At 41.4% G+C, this 20,752-nt stretch overlaps 1 protein-coding gene across 1 annotated transcript; it reads right to left on the bottom strand.

Moving 5' to 3' along the window:
• Positions 1-1,338: 1,338 nt before the first annotated feature.
• On the bottom strand, positions 1,339-20,335 carry LOC134440336 (organic cation/carnitine transporter 2-like). The gene is made up of 10 exons (XM_063190371.1): positions 19,976-20,335; positions 16,703-16,806; positions 16,197-16,351; positions 15,851-16,022; positions 5,395-5,536; positions 3,937-4,037; positions 3,580-3,794; positions 2,481-2,663; positions 1,729-1,864; positions 1,339-1,625 (listed from the first exon to the last, which is right to left on the bottom strand). Exons 1-10 carry the CDS (start codon positions 20,333-20,335, stop codon positions 1,508-1,510), a joined length of 1,686 nt encoding a protein of 561 aa, XP_063046441.1. The 3' UTR covers positions 1,339-1,507.
• Positions 20,336-20,752: the final 417 nt, after the last annotated feature.

Below are 20,752 nucleotides of genomic sequence, written 5' to 3' on the forward strand. Positions count from 1 at the left end.
GGACCAATGGGTTGTGGGACCAATGGGCTGTGGGACCAGTGGGCCGTGGGACCAATGGGCTGTGGGACCAATGGGGCGTGGGAACATTGGGACGCTCCCCAATAGTTGCCACATATGTAATATAAATCTTTAACAATAATAGTGAATAAAAAAACACTAGAAATTACATTTTTAATCATAGTCATTTATTAACATTCATCAATACACTGTGGTTGTAATGTGCTGCAAGTGCAACCACCCCCAAACAATGATGCTGTCCCTAGTACCACAGTGGGTTTACATACAGTGTCCAATCTCGCCATCCAACCCGTGCCTGCAGTTCACCTACTGTAGGGAGCGCTGTCGAGACAGCAGAGCCAATAAGGCTGGCGCTAATAACTGACAATTGTGCTCGCTGTTGGCTGAAACTTGACAATATTACTGTAAGTTCTGAGAAACCAATGTGGATTTAAATGAAATGTACAATAACCTGGGAGTTATGTCCTTCTGATTTCTTAGAGCTTTGGCATTTATGAGTCAGGCTCCGCTAGCATCTAGTTAACAAAATTGCTTTACGGCCGTCGTGATCACAGTAATGCAGCCGGCCGACCAATCCAAAAGCAGTGTGAAGCCACTTGTGACGTCATATTGACAATAAAGGAAGATCCAGCAAGTTTAAACATTCAAACTAAGTGCTGTTTGAAAGGATAATTTATCCTGCCTTTGGGAAGAAATAAAAAACGATGATACCAATTCACTCCCAAAGCAATCTCCATTTGACCCCATTCATTCTAACAGCCTCTGCGCTCCTTGGCACTCCTCTGCGCTGTCTGGATGGCACCACTTAGTGGACAGTACCACCCGGAAAAAGTTGCGAGATTCCTCTCTCGTACTACCCATAGACTCTCTCTACTAGTACTTTGCAACATAGTTACTGGAAAGTTAAAGTTTGAGCCCTTAAAGGTGCACTGTGTAATATTTTTAGTGGTTTATTTCCAGAACTCATGCTGCCCATTTACAAAGCCTACCTTTTTCATGAATACTTACCGTCCACCATCAAATTCTAAGTGTTCATTATGACTGGGAAAATTGCACTTTTCATACATGAAAAGGGGGATCTTCACCATTGTCCGCCATTTTACATTTCCAGAAAGACATTTTAGCTGCAAACTTGCTGTACTTTGGTCATAGTAATAAATATTAGATCATTATTTAGTAAATATTTACAAAGAGATCAAATTTGGCAGTAAACAGCACAATTTCAATGAGCAGCGTAGTTGCAATACATACTCTGGCCACCATCTTACACACTGCACCTCTAAGTTAATACATTAAATAACCTCAATTCTGGACTCATTTTGGTGTGAAATTACGCAATCAACACTTGAACTCTATAATTCTTTACCTACAATGCGGTAATAAGTTCATAACAATAACAATTGATGTTTTTAGACAGTAACACAAGACATCTCTTGCAGGTTCCACAGATGCAAAACAGTCTTCTGCTTGATGTGTTCAAAAGGTTTCATCAAATTTTGCCAACAGCAGCTTCCTGTCCTTTTGTTGGTGTAATTTCATCTTCATTCCTCAAATGCACATCGCCATCCTGACCCTTCGTATCACCAGACCTCACCTTAGAGCAACAACTGAAAGAAAATATAAAACCAACCTCAGCTGAACGGATTTCATGCTAAAATGACAGAAAGAGACAAATAAGTACATTGGAATAGCTTCAACATAAGTACCTACCACTGGACAGGTTTGACTTGGCTAATGAGTTCTGGGAGTTTTTCTCCTTTTGTCTCAGGTAACAACAGGCTCAGACCACCAGAGAGGAGACTCATTGCACCCATCAGAACAAAAGGTAGTATCTTGTTATATGTACCTGAAAGCAAAACCACAATATTATGTGTATGTATAGGCTCTTTTCCACTGCCGGATTTCTACCAGGTATAGCTCGATACAGCGACTTGGCTGGCACTTTTTGCTTTTCAACTGGACACAACACAACTCATCTCAGCTCGACAACCAGCGCTGAAGCCAGCTGAACGGGTCTTTCGCAGCTTACTACCCAGAATCGGCGTCAGCTCATCTTAACCGGTGAATCAAAAAATAATTATGGTGGCCACCAGATCAACTCTCTTGGAATGCTCTTTAGTTTTTACACTGTATTACTTTGACATTTATGTATCCAAATATGATGTCGCTGTATCTATTTGTAGCCTACTTCGATAGCTGAGATATCTGTCAGCCTTACGTTAAGTCAACTAGCCTATATGTAAAGTAATGCTACATGACGCCAAAAACGTAACCCCAACCATACTCTAGGTAACGGTTTGCAATGGAAACACAAACCAGGCTGATTTGACAGTACCGCTCAGCACCACTCAGCTCAACAAAGCACGGCACAGCACTTTCGGGTTCTATGTGGAAAAATGCCTTTTGTGGGCCAATGACTAACTTGATGACAATAGAGACGTCTTGTGAGATGCAGTTCTTACCAATATGAGCTATGTATGGCGAGACAGCACATCCAACTCTGGCAGCCATGGAGCAGACACCCAATCCCATACTGCGCACCACAGTGGGAAAGAGTTCCGTGGAATAGACATAAAGGAAGGAAAAGGCCCCAGTTACAACCAATCTTCCTGCCATTGCCAAGGTGACAGTCAACCCACTGAGATCTGGGGGAAATGAAGAAATGGCTTGATGAGTGATAGGGCACCATAATGACAGTCCTCATATAACTTTATATCAAGCATGATCAAGGAAGACACAGCTTTTATCACAGAGATTTGCGCTGCATCAAAAAATACTCGTCTAGACTAGGCTATGGCAAATGTTGATATGGCGATACTAAAAGTTTGACCTATATTTTAGATATGTTGTGTAAGGCATATCAATGTCTTCTGGATTAAAAAAAAAACTCATGACATTCGTATCAAATACCCCGCAGAGCGGTACCAGTCCGCAACCTGGTGGTTGGGAACCCCTTGTCTAGTTCTGGTGGATTACAGTAAGCTACTAGCCTGATTTTCATCGACATTCAAATCTCTTTGAGACTTGGTCTGATCAAGAGCATAACGATTAATATTTCCCAAACAGCATGGTTGACCCACCTCCCTTGGTTTGATGATGGTTGTTTGCTTACCGACAAAGTGGGAGGAGTTGCCGTATTTTCGGGAACTCAGAAAGTACTTGCATTGCTCCTGACCTGGGCTGAGTTTCCCAAAAACTCTTAAGTAGTACTTAAGCCTAAGTAGTACTTAAGTTTGATATGAGGGGCCGTCTAGGCAATATCATATCACAAAAAGTGAATGCATAAAATAGTCGTATTGGCCTACATGCAATGTTTTGTTCTGGTACATGCAAATAAAATGCTTGCATGTGTGAGGTAAAATAATGTCGTTAGAAACTTTTAGTGATGATGTGAAACCTATTTCTGGTATATTGCCTAGGTGGCCCCTCATACTTAAGTACTACTTAGGCTTAAGTACTACTTAAGCGTTTTTGGGAAACTCAGCCCTGACTAGTTGCAACTCTGAAAGTGTTGCATCACTAGGAAGGCAGAGCCTGACTAATAAGCTACATCATACAAACCTTCAGGCACAAGCTGGGTGAGCAGCAGGGAAGCCGCTCCAACAAGAAGAGTGAATGGCAGAATGACCCGGCGTGGAGTGTAACATAACATGAACCACACAAAAGTGTAACCAAGGAATTGTGTGCCAGCGGAAATGAGGCAGTTGCGATAAGGATCCCCATCCAGATTGGAGGTGTTAAAGGACAGGCCATAGTATGTCAGGGATACAGTTATCCTGTAGAAATACACATTTTTTGTGACCAATTCACTCCAATGGTCGGCATGCATATAAGGGCAATTACAGTATACAAGGACATTTAAGTTTATATAATGATAAAACATCCATTCCATAACAGACTATGAAAAACTAAACTCACCAGATAGCGATGTTTATAATAGTCATGTTTCGTATATTTACAGTTGTTAAGAGATCCAGCCAAGTGAACTTATCCTGACCCTTTGATTCAAGCTCGGTTTCCTGGAACAAAACATATACAGTAATGACATTTTCTGCTAGTTATATGGCAGAAAGTAGGAAAAATCAGGTCTTTCTTCAGGTCTCAACACATGCCATTAATGTTCAGTATGAATTATTACTTAATTCCATGTCTGTGCATTGCTTCTAATAATAATTGGGTGGGAGCCTATTATTAATTTGGAAGGTATGAGTCATTATTCCACTATAGTGAACTGACAAGCCAGTCTTAGCATTCATGAACAGTCATTAGTGCTAATATATAGTATACCAAGATAAAGCGTATCATACCACACCAAACGTTATCAGCGCAACAAAGTGGGCTCAACTCCAGTGTCCTAAATGGGCGTGACTTTCCACTTTGAACTCTATTCATCCTCATAGGATTGTAAACTTACAACCTTACGTCATACTCATTCCAGAAAAAAACTCCTTATGAATCAGCCATCACCTCCTTATCCATCATCTCTGGTTAGGCTTCTGATATACTCAGCATGTCTGTTAGTACCGAAGGTGTGTAGTTGGTGTCAATATTGGAGTGTGTAAACTATAATTCCACATAAAAACATAGCAGTATTTGCAATTCTCTCTTGAACAGCTGATGTACCGTGAAAGCGCAACCGTAACCCACAACAAATTGGAAGAAGCAGAGGCTCATGGCCCATTCACACTTGACAGTCAACTGTTGCCTCATTTAACTATAATTAATGGCATAGCACTGAGAGATAATTAATCATTTTGTCAAAAGTCTGGTTCATCTTCTGTGATCTTTCTATGATTTCAATTTCAAAGTATCATTTTTGAGCACTATATTATAATATATATTATATCTACCTACATGCTTTCGGGTTGGGCCCGTCCGATTTTTTCTGGGCCCACCTGTTTTATTATTTCTGCCTACGCCCCTGCACAGACGAATCATTGTCTGGAAGTTCAGTGTCTTGATTAAAATCTGCAATTTCTCTTACGTTTCACTTTGATCGACAACATTGTTCTCACAATTCAACTTGGTCAGAAGACTATCCTGTCATTAGACATGAGCTGTCTGCTGCACCACACAAGTACAATTATGCCTCTTTTCCACTGCCGTTTTTCTGGAAGGCCCACAGCTCAAGGAAGCGCAACTCAGCCACCACATTTTACTTTTCAATTGGGCACGACACAGCTCAATCGAAGAGCAAAAAGTGGCAGCCAAGTTGCACTGTGTCGAGCTGTAGGCCTACCAGAAATCCGGCAGTGGAAAAGAGGCAATGGTCTTAAAAAACAAAACTTCCCTGATACACACTATCCAACAAAGTGCACCGCAGCAGTAATATACAGTATAGAATTCATTATGCTACTTGCTTCTGGTCTGGGTCACCTTAGTTTTGATACTGAACTCTGTCTGGAAGATGTCCTCTGGTGGCGTGATGCCGTTCTTCTTGGCAGCAGTTCGAATGATGGCCTCTGCCTCCTGCAACCGGCCCTGAGTGATGAGCCAGCGAGGGGACTCTGGGATGAACCTGAGGGGAGCATGAAGTAAAGCAGACTTATGTAACAAACATGTATTGCTAATGCATTGCAGTAAACAGTGCAATAACTCCTCAGGAGCGCGCTCACGTTGATCTTCACTCCTAAAAATATCTTCACTTCCTTCAACGTGATCAGATATCAATGTGTTGACGCCAACATGCTCCTAAGGTGTATTATATGCCTTTCATTACAGTGCCCATTCTTTCATCTGCACATAAAATCGCTACGATCCTTTTGTGCAACATTTGGGTTGTGTAATCAAGTAAGCGTATTTTAAAAGGGAACATGTGGAACATCTTGGTCATTTCTAAGCTTCAGTGTTCAGACCCATGTAGCACCCACCAACATAATAACCTGAAAAATATGCAGTTCTTCAGACATAATAGGCAACATAATAATTTACTGCTAACACAATAACGGCTGTCTCCTAATGACTGTGCCAGGAAATAATTACCTTGGTGGGAAGGTTATGAAATCTTACATTTAGTCCCATCGATGTACCTGTATAACTCTAATTCAGCCAAAGTAGATATTTCATCCTTTGCTTAACAGATTCCACTGGGCAGTAGACTTTATTTGTATTGATAGTCGAGTGCAGTTATGGAAAAACACCACCCAACCCTAAAAAAAATCTAACAAAAGGTTTCTGAGCTGTTTTGTGTAGTATTATGTGTCCTTAATAACATACTAAAAGTCTACTCAAGTCTGACTTCAGGTAAGGCCTCATTTTATTTGTATTGATAGTCGAGTGCAGTTATGGAAAAACACCACCCAACCCTAAAAAAAATCTAACAAAAGGTTTCTGAGCTGTTTTGTGTAGTATTATGTGTCCTTAATAACATACTAAAAGTCTACTCAAGTCTGACTTCAGGTAAGGCCTCATTTTCAAGATGGCCGCCACCAGGCCCTTCAAATTACTGTAAGATGACTGTGACATAAGATTACTGTGCAATGATCAGGAAAAGTGTTTTTATATATGTTTTGACCATGTAATATTCTAATTACAATATTACCTTGATAGATAAGTGGTTCTAAGTACAATTGGATGTTTTTTGTAGTTTTTTTTTTTACAGAAACATTACAACTGCTGGCTCTTAAAATAAGAGTGTGTATGACAAAACACCCTACTCCGAAACAGTATTTGAAACAAAAGCTTTCTATTAGCTGTTTTGTGTACTATAGGGTGCCCTTAATAGCATAGTAAAAGTCTACCAAAATCTGAATATTACAAAGGTGTATTTTCAAGATGGCGTCTAAAATGGGCATGAAGCTCTTAAATTAGTTAATTGACTTGGCCACAGATTCCATGTGTTTCCTGTAGACCCTTAACGCACGCCGTTCCACCAGTGCAACGCTGGAAACTGAAAACTTCACATCCATAGTACTGCTCGACTAAGACAGTGCAAATGGCCTTTAGTAATAGGCCCTACATTATGACTTGGGTCATTGCCATTCTGGTAACAGGTAAATTCAACATCACACATTTTTGGTGTTGGCAAACAGACAGCTTTTCACAAACTTGTCGATGGGGACTCTACCTTCAAGTCATGTGCCAATTTGTTTTTGATGACAAATCAAGACGGCACCACAATATAGGACCAAGGCATTGGCAGTGCTGTTTGGTGGTAAGAATACGGATTCACTTGCTTCTCTGCGTTACCACATCTTCAGCAGGAAGCTTGTTACCACTAAATCTGTTGTTACCCCAGAACGACTGCCCCCGACTGAATGTTCCACCAAATTCCACTCACTCAGAACTTACTTTCAGGTCATGACTTGACTTGGAAAGAAAGGTCAGCTGAATCCAGTGAACTGGGGATGGAAACTTGTGGACAACCACTTCCTGCCAGCTATGACCAGCAAGCCTGCTGCCCCTAATAGTCTCATGAAGATGATCCACTGTAACTGCACAAACCCAACGGTGCAGTTGTAAGGCATATGGACTACTGCTTATGGACCATGTCAAGTTGGCAATTGCAATAAGCCTCAGTGGGAGGAAGAATGTGATGACTAGCGCATCTTTTCAAGGTCGTTGAAACAAAAAAAAGAAATAATAGGACAGAGCTGCAGAATATACATACAAATGTTTCTGTTCAACATTCAGGTCAAAATGTAAATGTGTGTTTTTAAAGGGACACTGTGTGAGATTTTTAGTTGTTTATTTCCAGAATTCATGCTGCCCATTCCCTAATGCTACCTTTCTCATGAATACTTAACACCACGATCAAATTTTAAGTATTCATTATGACTGGAAAAATGGCACTTTTCATAGATGAAAAGGGGGATCTTCTCCATGGTCCGCCATTTTGAATTTCCAAAAATAGCCAATTTCAGCTGCAAAAATCACTGTACTTGGACCATAGTAGAACATTTTTGTTTATAACTTGATACATTTTCATGTTAAGATCAAATTTGGCAATAGGCAGCCCAGTTTCAATGAGCAGCATAGTTGCAGTACCTTTTTTGACCATTTCCTGCACAGTGTCCCTTTAAAAAAAACAACTGTCCAAAAAAAGAAAAATAAGAAAAAAACATTAAACAAACAAAAATAAAAAATGGAACAAACAACAACAGAAGAACACACACACAAGAGTTTGAGCGTACACATGGTGGCCCTGTTTTGACCAATTGTACAGTACCACACATTCCGAATTAATTTGTTTTATATTAAATTGTACTCCTAATCACATACTTATCAAGCAAATGTACTAATTACAATATGACATTGTCAAAACATGTTTGAAACACCACTATTCTTTGTCATTTCAAGTTAATTCTCATTCCGCAGTCCTTTTAAGGTTCATAAGGGTTGGAGCAGGCGTCACCCAACAGTTTTTTCTTCCTTTTAAGGGTGCTGACCAAAATATTGTAAGACTGAAAAATGAAAAAAGGTCGCACCATGCATAGGTTTCTTTTTATTTATATTTACACAGACGCGTTTCGGCGCTCTGCCTTCCTCAGTGTGCAATATATACAAGTGACAACAAGACTTAAATACCCACACCCATCCCATTCCATCTCCCCACCACCCAATGGGAGCTCAATGGTAATTTACAACAATTATGTCATTACATCAAGCACATAGGAGATCAATGAGTCACAGTCAAGCATTGGCAAAATTAAAGAAAAACACCCACAATAGGAGCCTATGATCAAAAAATATCAACAAAATTAGACAAAATGTTTAAAGAAAAATGGTTAAAGAAAACAACTTAATGACAGTTCTTCATTCATTCCGTTGGGAATGCATGTGTCAAGGTTAAAAATGTACCAGGCCTCGCGCTGAAGTAGGCGATTCTCACGGTCGCCCCCTCTTGGAGACCTATTCACAACCTCCAGCCCCATAAACCTCAAAGAATTTGCGTCATGGCCAGCTGCATTAAAGTGTCTGGCCACTGAAGATTTTTCATCCTTTCTTCTGATTGCGCATTTGTGTTCAAAAATCCTTGTTTTTAAGTGTCGCTTAGTTTTGCCAACATAATGTAAGCCACATGGGCATGATAGCAGATAAACAACACAAGTCGATAAGCAAGTAATGCGACCCTTTACTTTATATGTTTTGTTAGTTGTAGGGTGCGTAAAGCTTTTTTCAGTTATCATGCTGTTGCATGCCGCGCAATTCAAACACTTAAAATTCCCATGGGGAATCTTGAATGGAAATGGCGAGGGTACGGGGAGCTGTGAGCGCACCAACTGATCTTTTAAATTGGGTGCTCTTTTGTAACAGGTGCGCGGGGTATCTTGAAATGCATGGCCAATGTGTGGGTCGCTACTCAGAATGTGCCAGTGTCGGTTTACAATGTCTTTCAGTTGGTAAGAGATTTGTCCATACGTGGATACGAAGGTTACTGGAGTATTGGTGGGCCTGGATGTTAATCTCTGTGCACCACCCTCCGTCAGTAAATCAGTTCGTTGGATAGACCGTACTTTAGCAAGAGTCTGTTGTAATAAGTTGGCATCGTAACCCCTATCCAAAAATCTCTGGCACATTTCACCTGCCTGCCTGTCAAACGCGTCATCATTGTCACAGATGCGGCGCACGCGTAACAGCTGACTGTATGGTAAACTGCGTTTGAGCGGGGGCGGATGAAAGCTCTTGTAGTCCAAATAAGCATTTCTATCTGTGTCTTTCCGATAGATCTCTGTGCGTAATGCACCATCACGTTTTTTTACCAGTACATCCAGGAAAGATATGGACTCGTTGTCATGGTTCAAAGTAAACTGGATTGACCTAAATCGAGTATTGACATAATTATGGAACTCATCCAGTTCTTCCTTGGTGCCTTGCCATAATATAAACACGTCATCAATATAACGAAAGTAAGCCTTCAGATGGTGTTTAAATGGGTTGCTAGTGTATATAAAATCTTCTTCAAATTTCCCCATGAAGAGATTGGCGTAATTTGGTGCCATTGGTGAGCCCATGGCCGTCCCCTGGGTTTGTAAGTAGTACTTGTTCTGGAACATAAAGTAATTCTTCGTCAACACGTCTTGAGCTAATGACAGTAAAAAGTCTGCATTTGGCATTTGTTCCTTCTTCAGGTAATATTCCAAGGCCACTAAGCCTTCTGTATGTGGAATGTTTGTATACAAACTATTGACATCCATTGTACAAAGTAAATCCGACGCATTCACCTGTCCAATGTTCGATATCTTTTTCAGAAAATCGGTTGTGTCTTTTAGATAGGAGGGCAATTCATGTACCAATTGTTTTATATGGTGGTCTACAAATTGAGACAGCGGTTCAGTGATAGATTCATTACCCGAGACAATAGGACGACCAGGTGGATTATCGAGTCTCTTGTGTATTTTTGGAAGAGTATAAATTACCGGTCTTAATGGGTTAGTTTTTACCAGATATTTATATTCATCATCATTAATGATAGATTCAGACAATGCCTTTTTCAGTTTCGATTTTATCTCATCACCAAATTTCACAGTCGGATCCGCTTGTAAGCGCATGTATGCACCCGTGTCCCCCAACTGTCTCTCAATTTCATGCACATAAGAAGACACATTTTGGACAACAATAGATCCTCCCTTATCCGCAGATTTTATCACAATTTCGGAATCAGACATCAACATTTTCAATGCTTCTTTCTCAGAGGTTAACAAATTCGGTCGAATCGTGCATGTCCCACTTTTCAAACTGGTGAATGCATCTTGTTCCACCAGCCGGCAAAACGTCTCCACAGAAGAATTGGTAACAGGAGGAAGAAAAGTGCTTTTTGGTTTAAATGTTTTTTTGGGGGGCAAAATGCCCTCTTGTGTGGAATATTCCCGTTGAGTGTATTGTCTATTGTGAATGTCCTTCGAGTAGAAAGCCTTGAGGCGTATTGATCGGAAAAATTTAAACATTTCTACCTTGGTGGTGAATGGGTCATTCCCTCTCGCTGGAACAAATGAGAGGCCTTTGGACAAGAGTGAGAGTTGGTCTTCAGTCAGCTGCTTGGAGGAGATGTTGATTACATTGGATGATCCACCACTCATGTCCGGCCTCTTGCGCTTTTTCCCCCTCCTCGTTTTCCGCGTTGCGCGCCAGGTGCGTAATTTGGAGATGGTAGCGGGCCCTGGGCGGATCTTAAAAAACGCGATGTCGTCAGGGATGAGTCAGTATCCGTGCTGAAGTCGCTCGAGGAAGTGGTCTGGTTCGTAGTTTTCCGTGGTCTTGATTTGGGTCTACCCGGAAGGCCTTGTCCTGGCCCTTGACGAAGCCATGAGTAGACGGCGTTGTTTCGGTAGTCCATTGTGTCTCTTCTGTACTTGTCCATTTTGTAGCGCTGCATTTCCGTCTTGTAGATCTCTAGTTGAGCGTCGCACTTCTCCACCAATTCTTTGTATTGCTCAGCGGAGAAGTCCTTCTTTAGTTGAGTGTCGAGTTCCGCGATTTCTTGTTTGATGGATGTCATTCGCTTGTTTTGGTTTTCGATTACCAGCAGCATCAGGTCCAGTGAACATCTATTGAGGATGTCACACCACTTGACGCAGAAGTCGGGGTCTTCTCGGCCCAGTGTCGGTTTCTTCTTGATGCGTAAACCTCTTGGTATGCGTTTGTTCCGCCAATATTGTGAAAGCGTGCTTCCGTGCAGGAATGCCCTGGTTTCTTTCTTCTGAAGGTCGTGCATCACTTCACACTGTGCCTCCCAGGTATCTGTCGGCGATCCCATTGCGATCGGAGGAAACAGGATTTGTTCTGAGTCTTGCTCTGTGTAGGCAAAGGTGTTGGCTCTCACGTTGGTGAGACGTTCAAGTTCTTCGAATGACATATCGAGGGGAGCTCTGCTTAATTAATCTTAAAGTTCATAAGGGTTGGAGCAGGCGTCACCCAACAGTTTTTTTCTTCCTTTTAAGGGTGCTGACCAAAATATTGTAAGACTGAAAAATGAAAAAAGGTCGCACCATGCATAGGTTTCTTTTTATTTACACAGACGCGTTTCGGCGCTCTGCCTTCCTCAGTGTGCAATATATACAAGTGACAACAAGACTTAAATACCCACACCCATCCCATTCCATCTCCCCACCACCCAATGGGAGCTCAATGATAATTTACAACAATTATGTCATTACATCAAGCACATAGGAGATCAATGAGTCACAGTCAAGCATTGGCAAAATTAAAGAAAAACACCCACAATAGGAGCCTATGATCAAAAAATATCAACAAAATTAGACAAAATGTTTAAAGAAAAATGGTTAAAGAAAACAACTTAATGACAGTTCTTCATTCATTCCGTTGGGAATGCATGTGTCAAGGTTAAAAATGTACCAGGCCTCGCGCTGAAGTAGGCGATTCTCACGGTCGCCCCCTCTTGGAGACCTATTCACAACCTCCAGCCCCATAAACCTCAAAGAATTTGCGTCATGGCCAGCTGCATTAAAGTGTCTGGCCACTGAAGATTTTTCATCCTTTCTTCTGATTGCGCATTTGTGTTCAAAAATCCTTGTTTTTAAGTGTCGCTTAGTTTTGCCAACATAATGTAAGCCACATGGGCATGATAGCAGATAAACAACACAAGTCGATAAGCAAGTAATGCGACCCTTTACTTTATATGTTTTGTTAGTTGTAGGGTGCGTAAAGCTTTTTTCAGTTATCATGCTGTTGCATGCCGCGCAATTCAAACACTTAAAATTCCCATGGGGAATCTTGAATGGAAATGGCGAGGGTACGGGGAGCTGTGAGCGCACCAACTGATCTTTTAAATTGGGTGCTCTTTTGTAACAGGTGCGCGGGGTATCTTGAAATGCATGGCATTTAAAACATTTAAACCAAAAAGCACTTTTCTTCCTCCTGTTACCAATTCTTCTGTGGAGACGTTTTGCCGGCTGGTGGAACAAGATGCATTCACCAGTTTGAAAAGTGGGACATGCACGATTCGACCGAATTTGTTAACCTCTGAGAAAGAAGCATTGAAAATGTTGATGTCTGATTCCGAAATTGTGATAAAATCTGCGGATAAGGGAGGATCTATTGTTGTCCAAAATGTGTCTTCTTATGTGCATGAAATTGAAAGACAGTTGGGGGACACGGGTGCATACATGCGCTTACAAGCGGATCCGACTGTGAAATTTGGTGATGAGATAAAATCGAAACTGAAAAAGGCATTGTCTGAATCTATCATTAATGATGATGAATATAAATATCTGGTAAAAACTAACCCATTAAGACCGGTAATTTATACTCTTCCAAAAATACACAAGAGACTCGATAATCCACCTGGTCGTCCTATTGTCTCGGGTAATGAATCTATCACTGAACCGCTGTCTCAATTTGTAGACCACCATATAAAACAATTGGTACATGAATTGCCCTCCTATCTAAAAGACACAACCGATTTTCTGAAAAAGATATCGAACATTGGACAGGTGAATGCGTCGGATTTACTTTGTACAATGGATGTCAATAGTTTGTATACAAACATTCCACATACAGAAGGCTTAATGGCCTTGGAATATTACCTGAAGAAGGAACAAATGCCAAATGCAGACTTTTTACTGTCATTAGCTCAAGACGTGTTGACGAAGAATTACTTTATGTTCCAGAACAAGTACTACTTACAAACCCAGGGGACGGCCATGGGCTCACCAATGGCACCAAATTACGCCAATCTCTTCATGGGGAAATTTGAAGAAGATTTTATATACACTAGCAACCCATTTAAACACCATCTGAAGGCTTACTTTCGTTATATTGATGACGTGTTTATATTATGGCAAGGCACCAAGGAAGAACTGGATGAGTTCCATAATTATGTCAATACTCGATTTAGGTCAATCCAGTTTACTTTGAACCATGACAACGAGTCCATATCTTTCCTGGATGTACTGGTAAAAAAACGTGATGGTGCATTACGCACAGAGATCTATCGGAAAGACACAGATAGAAATGCTTATTTGGACTACAAGAGCTTTCATCCGCCCCCGCTCAAACGCAGTTTACCATACAGTCAGCTGTTACGCGTGCGCCGCATCTGTGACAATGATGACGCGTTTGACAGGCAGGCAGGTGAAATGTGCCAGAGATTTTTGGATAGGGGTTACGATGCCAACTTATTACAACAGACTCTTGCTAAAGTACGGTCTAGCCAACGAACTGATTTACTGACGGAGGGTGGTGCACAGAGATTAACATCCAGGCCCACCAATACTCCAGTAACCTTCGTATCCACGTATGGACAAATCTCTTACCAACTGAAAGACATTGTAAACCGACACTGGCACATTCTGAGTAGCGACCCACACATTGGCCATGCATTTCAAGATACCCCGCGCACCTGTTACAAAAGAGCACCCAATTTAAAAGATCAGTTGGTGCGCTCACAGCTCCCCGTACCCTCGCCATTTCCATTCAAGATTCCCCATGGGAATTTTAAGTGTTTGAATTGCGCGGCATGCAACAGCATGATAACTGAAAAAAGCTTTACGCACCCTACAACTAACAAAACATATAAAGTAAAGGGTCGCATTACTTGCTTATCGACTTGTGTTGTTTATCTGCTATCATGCCCATGTGGCTTACATTATGTTGGCAAAACTAAGCGACACTTAAAAACAAGGATTTTTGAACACAAATGCGCAATCAGAAGAAAGGATGAAAAATCTTCAGTGGCCAGACACTTTAATGCAGCTGGCCATGACGCAAATTCTTTGAGGTTTATGGGGCTGGAGGTTGTGAATAGGTCTCCAAGAGGGGGCGACCGTGAGAATCGCCTACTTCAGCGCGAGGCCTGGTACATTTTTAACCTTGACACATGCATTCCCAACGGAATGAATGAAGAACTGTCATTAAGTTGTTTTCTTTAACCATTTTTCTTTAAACATTTTGTCTAATTTTGTTGATATTTTTTGATCATAGGCTCCTATTGTGGGTGTTTTTCTTTAATTTTGCCAATGCTTGACTGTGACTCATTGATCTCCTATGTGCTTGATGTAATGACATAATTGTTGTAAATTATCATTGAGCTCCCATTGGGTGGTGGGGAGATGGAATGGGATGGGTGTGGGTATTTAAGTCTTGTTGTCACTTGTATATATTGCACACTGAGGAAGGCAGAGCGCCGAAACGCGTCTGTGTAATAAAGAAAAAAAGAAACCTATGCATGGTGCAACCTTTTCTCATTCCGCAGTCCTTTTAAGGGCCTGGCGGCAGCCATCTTGAAAATGAGGCCTTTCCTGAAGGTTGATTTTGGTAGACTTTGAGTATGTTTTTAAGTACATCTGATACAACTGGAAACCACTGAGAAACCTTTTGTTAGAATTTTTTTGGGGTCAACTCATATCTGCACTTGACTATGAAGGGGCCAGGACATTTCAGGAATTCAATGTTTCCAATTAATTCTTAGGGGTAGGCCTAGGGAACCCCTAAAGGTTGTCTGAAGAACCTTAGAAGAACTTTAGGGTTCTTCTGAGAACTAATTTGTCACATAGATTCCTCAGAAAATTTTTGAAGGATCCCCCACAGTGGCAAGCTGAAGCCTCCTTGAGGACATGCTCTTTTTTTACAGAAAGGTACACAATTGTAGTGAAGGGGAGGAGATTTGCTCCATCTAGCTTCAAGTCCAGGATTCCACACTATTAACAAGGAACCTTCAAAGAACCATCCGTGGTCACTAGGTAGAAACCTTTTTTTTTTTCAAGGAAGCTAAAAGCTCTCTGGCTGTGACAAAGTAGTTCAAGGAGATTCGTCTGAGAAACTGACCTAGATACCTACAATGTTATAAATATGTCAGCAACAATATACGTACCTATTGGTAGGCCAATAATTAAACATGATCTGTGCATTTGTGTTTGTGTGAGTGTCGGCCTACCAAAAGAGGGGAAAATATAAAAACCCGAGCAGAGACAGTCCTATCTGCAGTGTCCTCCAGTCCCGAAGGTAGTATGCGAATAGTGGTAGGAAACCATAGCCAATGGCATAGCCGTAACCAACCCCAATGATCCCAAAACTCTCACGTGCTGATTTATTGAGTATCTCAGAGCCTGTCAGAACGGTCGGAGGAAAAAAGAAAATGGCAGGAATCAGTTCAAATAATTATTATATCTGTATTGCTATGTGAAGAAATATGATGGTAAAAACCCTGACAAGGCTTATCAGAATGCATTGAAGTGCATGAGATTCCCTGACGCAACTCTGTTGCAGCAATACAGACCTACCAAGTACAAAGCAAGCGCTGTGACTGGAGATAGACACTACTCCTGCAAGCCAGAAAACTACACAGAACATTTCCCAGCTGTTCGAGAAAGCCATAAGTAAGCTGATGAGAATCTGCAGGGTCTTTGCAGAGAAGAAAGTGATCCTCCTGCCATACCTGGGAAGAGATGACCAAGGGATTAATACATGTATGACTGCAATCCAACTGCAAGACTAACGTTTTATATCCAAAAGATAGTCTTATAATTACGTGTGAATGTACAGTAAATGTGTCCTTCGGGTTTTAACAACTATTATTTGGTGAGATCTGTTTCAGATAGGTTCTTCAGTTACTTGCTCTGTTAGGCGTCTGACTTGATGTTGGGGTCCCCAACTATTTTTGTTCTGGCTGAGTGCTTGCAGTTGCATTGCATACTCTATCCTGAATAGCCTTAGAAAACAAATTTAACCCAAATGAAATATTGACTTGGTCAGTTTTGATTCCATACTGCTGAGCCATAAGTCTTACCTGTCTGACAAAATTCCAGAACAAAAAGATCCAACCAGTACTCCAAAGAAGAACACAGTTAATGTAAAGGGACCCTTCCATCCATCGTCACACACCAGATTCCACTGTGGAAGATAACCAAATATTTTGTGCATAAAAGGCGAATTACAATCACAAGCTTACACTGAACACAATAACGACTTCATCTTTGAATTTTCTTTGTTAAAAAAATATATATGCTACTGCAAAAGTTTGGAGTTACACAGATTAAAATTCAGCTGCATGCTACATACTGTGTAGACCAGTGTTAATTTCGTCAACCACGACGATGACGAAAATAATTCGTCAACGCCCCTTTTTCCCTTGACGATGACGAGACGATGACGCACTAAAAATTGACTCCAGCAAATAAAAATATCACGAAAATAAAACATATTTTCATCAAGGAGACTAAGACGAGACGAAATGTACAAGCCATGGACGAATGGACATTAAAAAAATATAATTATTTATAATTTGCAATTTGTAATTGTAATATAGGCCAAAGTGACTTGAACTTCATAGGTTATTGCGCGCTCACGCTGTTGCCTCGCTTGTCTCTGCTGGCAGCCAGCCAGTGCATGGCGCGGCTCAGTCAGTAGTTCTGTAACCTAGTAGTTCAATGAGTCCATTTAAGTTGAGTTTAGGTTCTAAAACATTCCCAGAGAAAGAGAAAAAATAGCCGACGTTGAGGGAAGTGTTAATTTTGAAATATGTTCAACAACCCTCTTGTCCATGACGAAGACATGTGTTTCTGCAGTAATGACAGTCATCGCGCCAATCCTCTGATACTGTCATGTTAAACCTCCTCGAGCTTCCACTATTCTCCTTTTCACTTAGGCTGCCCGGCGTTCGTTGTCTGTTCTTTTTTGTGATGTTTGCTATATTTGTTGTTTAACCACATGAGTAGGCATCGCAAGCAAATCATGAAGGTCGGATTTGTGAATTTATTTAAATCAGTCACCGGGGGAGCGCGCGCCAGCGGGGGGAAAGTTGGCCTGTCTAAACAGAGGCACGGCTACTGTAGTTTTGAAAATAATCAATGGATGGGCGATCGCTAAGGAGTTTTAAACTGTTGAGATTTGAAACTTGTTCTCGTCGAGAACAACGCTAAAAGACCCAAGGAAGTCGACAGCATTTCCATGCGTCTGCAGCGTCTTCCTAAGTTCCAAAAACTCTTTTCAGGGTCATGGTTATCGAGCCTCGACACCCCAGACAAACAAAACAGCATTATGTTTAAATATTTGTATGTACATGTGCTTTCTACCGTCCAGTCTGCATACCCCTGCCTAACTATTTTTCCTGGGACTTTTGCAGGGCATAGGGGTCTACGAAGTGTGCTCGCGCAATCTATTTAAGCCTATTCCATGCATGCCGCACGAGTCATTATCGTTCTCTGCTCGCATTGCCAATTGAAAACAAAAACCGCTAACTTGCATAGTCTAAAACCAGCTATATTTGATCTGACTCGTGGTCATCGGGGAGACTTCTTGAACTTCATGGAGACTTGGGATGTCTGGTCTTCCCACTGCCGGCAATCTGCAGGCTTTAAGTCACGCGGTAGCATGTAGCTTCCTCCGTGATCAAACTCAAAATCAAATAATATGCAGCAGCTTCTAATGCACGAGAGAGAGAGAGAGAGAGAGAGAGAGAGAGAGAGAGAGAGAGAGAGAGAGAGAGAGAGAGAGAGAGAGAGCAGCCTGCACATGGGTGTTTGTGTGTGTGTGTGTGTGTGTGTGCGATGCTCTTTTGCTCTATGATGTTGAAATGACTGATTTGGGTTTTGGTGGAAAATGACCAAGTAACAAGGTGAATATTTGCTGCAATAGGCTATATTAGTAATACTTTCTGAAATAACAATAGCCATTGTAGGTTATTTATTTTACACCACAATATTGACTAAAATTGATTTTCGACATTTTGACTAAGACTAAGACTAAATTGGGAAGACAATGACTAAAATATGACTAAGACTAAAATTGATTTTTTGTCATTGTGACTAAGACTAAATCAAAAAAAGCTGACGAAATTAACACTGGTGTAGACTATGAAGGTTTAAGTAAGCAATGCCTGTATACGTAAGGCCAGATAGGCAAAAAACCTATGGCCTTTTTAGCAGGCGTTTTCAGGTCAAAATGGATTCAAAATGGCACAATCTTGTTCCCCATTGTTGCTTCAATGAAAAAAAAATCCCCCAGAGCTGACTCAGGACAGAGGACACATAGTGCGCACCATAACGCCCAGCCCTCCCCTGGTGTGTCCCTTGACAAAACTAGCTAACATGTCATGTATTATCACTGAAAGGATGGGGAAGATAAAGATATAGTATAGGAAATGAGTGCGAGAAAGTGATGGCGATATGAACCAAATGATTTCACTCAAAGGGGGTTTCAAAAATGATATTGCACTTGTCAGCAATAAAATGTGGGGAAACGCTGTCACATTCAGTAGGCCAAGTTGTCGTTTGTTTCATCCATTGTTATGGGGGGCCTCCTTTTTAAGCTGAGGTCCCTAAGCAACTGCCTAGTTTGCCCAACTGGTCATGACAGGCCTGGAAGACATGGGAACACCATATTGACTATTGAGTGAGTCCAACACATGGGGTGCATCCCAATATGTGACCTTGCCTCCTCCACTTGTGCTTGTCTCCTCGTCCCGCCTCCTGGCCCCTCCTCCGTGGAGAAAACGATAAAGTTTCCCAGCTGTCAGCCTCGCCACAACAACTTTTGAGGGACTGTTTTTCATTCACCATCCCAATTGCAAATGAGAAAAAAACTTTACAATTGAGCTTTTGCAAGATATTCAAATATAATGCTGTTGTCAGTGATGTCATCATGACGAGAAGCAAGTGGAGGAGGCAAGTGGAGGAGGTAAGGTCGCATATTAAAACGCACTCATAGATAATAACAAACTAAGTATATTCTTACTTCCACGAGTAAGCCGTCTCATCAAAGGACAGAGCTTCACATATTCATTAACTCACAGCCTGGGTGAAGTTGCTGTGATTCAGCCCACCAAGGCAGCTGTCCCCAGACGGTGCGGGTTTGACCTGGGTCATTTCCCAAATCTAACCTATCTCTTCCTCCCTCTCATTTCCCTTCCCCTCTCAAATGGTTGTATCCAAATAAGGGCCACAAAAGCCCAAAAACAGATTGTATACATACTTGTCCTTTCTCTATATACAGTAAGTATGTTTATGTACATACATATATGTAGGCCTATATATAAACTAACATAATCGGTCATTAGACTCACCTCAGTGACAATAGTGGACACGTATCTGTCCTTACTGAAAACCCAGCCATCCAGACAGCCCTCTGTGTCATTGCTGTAGACAGAGTCAGAGTCTTCCTGTTCAGTGTAGCGTCTGCAGCGACTCAGGATGGTCTCCCCTTTCAGCTCCTCAGTCGGGATGGACAGATTGTAGCCCAGTCCTCCATAGCTGCTGTTCAGTGATGGAACTCTGCAGTGATGAGGAGGAGTGTCCGCAAGGAAAACCATGACTAGGGAAGTGAATCCATTGGGAATGGCACCAAGACTCAAGACAATGTAAATCAGTCGTTGAAAAGGACCCCACTCCCCTAAAAATGAGATGGTCTCCTCATAGTACTTCATGATGATTGAATGTTCCCGGCAGGATTCCAAAGAGCTAGAACAATCAACATGTATGTACAATTCCAGCAGTGGAGTTTAGAACACTATTTAAATCATAAAAACCTTTGCTAGAGCAGGAGTGGTTGGAGGCATCTGCTTGTGTTCAGCAATGTCAGCATATCCAGCCATCTGCCCTCTGGACATCGTAAAATGTAACTTTTTGATTATAAACAGCACACGAAAACATTGTTCTCAAGGGAAATATCTTACAGCATTGGTGAATGTTGATAGATGTGTTTGATTTTGTGCTCTGAGTGGGTCCTTTGACTTGCTCTCTGTTGTAATAACATGGTATGGCACTGGGCCAGTGGCCAGCTACATTAGTTTATTACCAGTAGTTACAGTCATTACGTTCTAGCTATCAACCTATCTTGTGAC

This window comes from Engraulis encrasicolus, chromosome 23, assembly GCF_034702125.1.
Source record: "Engraulis encrasicolus isolate BLACKSEA-1 chromosome 23, IST_EnEncr_1.0, whole genome shotgun sequence".
Taxonomy (NCBI): Eukaryota; Metazoa; Chordata; class Actinopteri; order Clupeiformes; family Engraulidae; genus Engraulis; species Engraulis encrasicolus.

Excerpts from the sequence above, each read along its gene's own strand:
- LOC134440336 (XM_063190371.1), bottom strand. The coding sequence starts at position 20,335 with ATGAAGTACTATGAGGAGACCATCTCATTTTTAGGGGAGTGGGGTCCT. Across the intron at positions 16,023-16,196 it reads CAGCGCTTGCTTTGTACTTG|GCTCTGAGATACTCAATAAA; the intron begins GTAGGTCTGTAT and ends CCGTTCTGACAG. Across the intron at positions 1,626-1,728 it reads CAAGTCAAACCTGTCCAGTG|TTGTTGCTCTAAGGTGAGGT; the intron begins GTAGGTACTTAT and ends ATTTTCTTTCAG.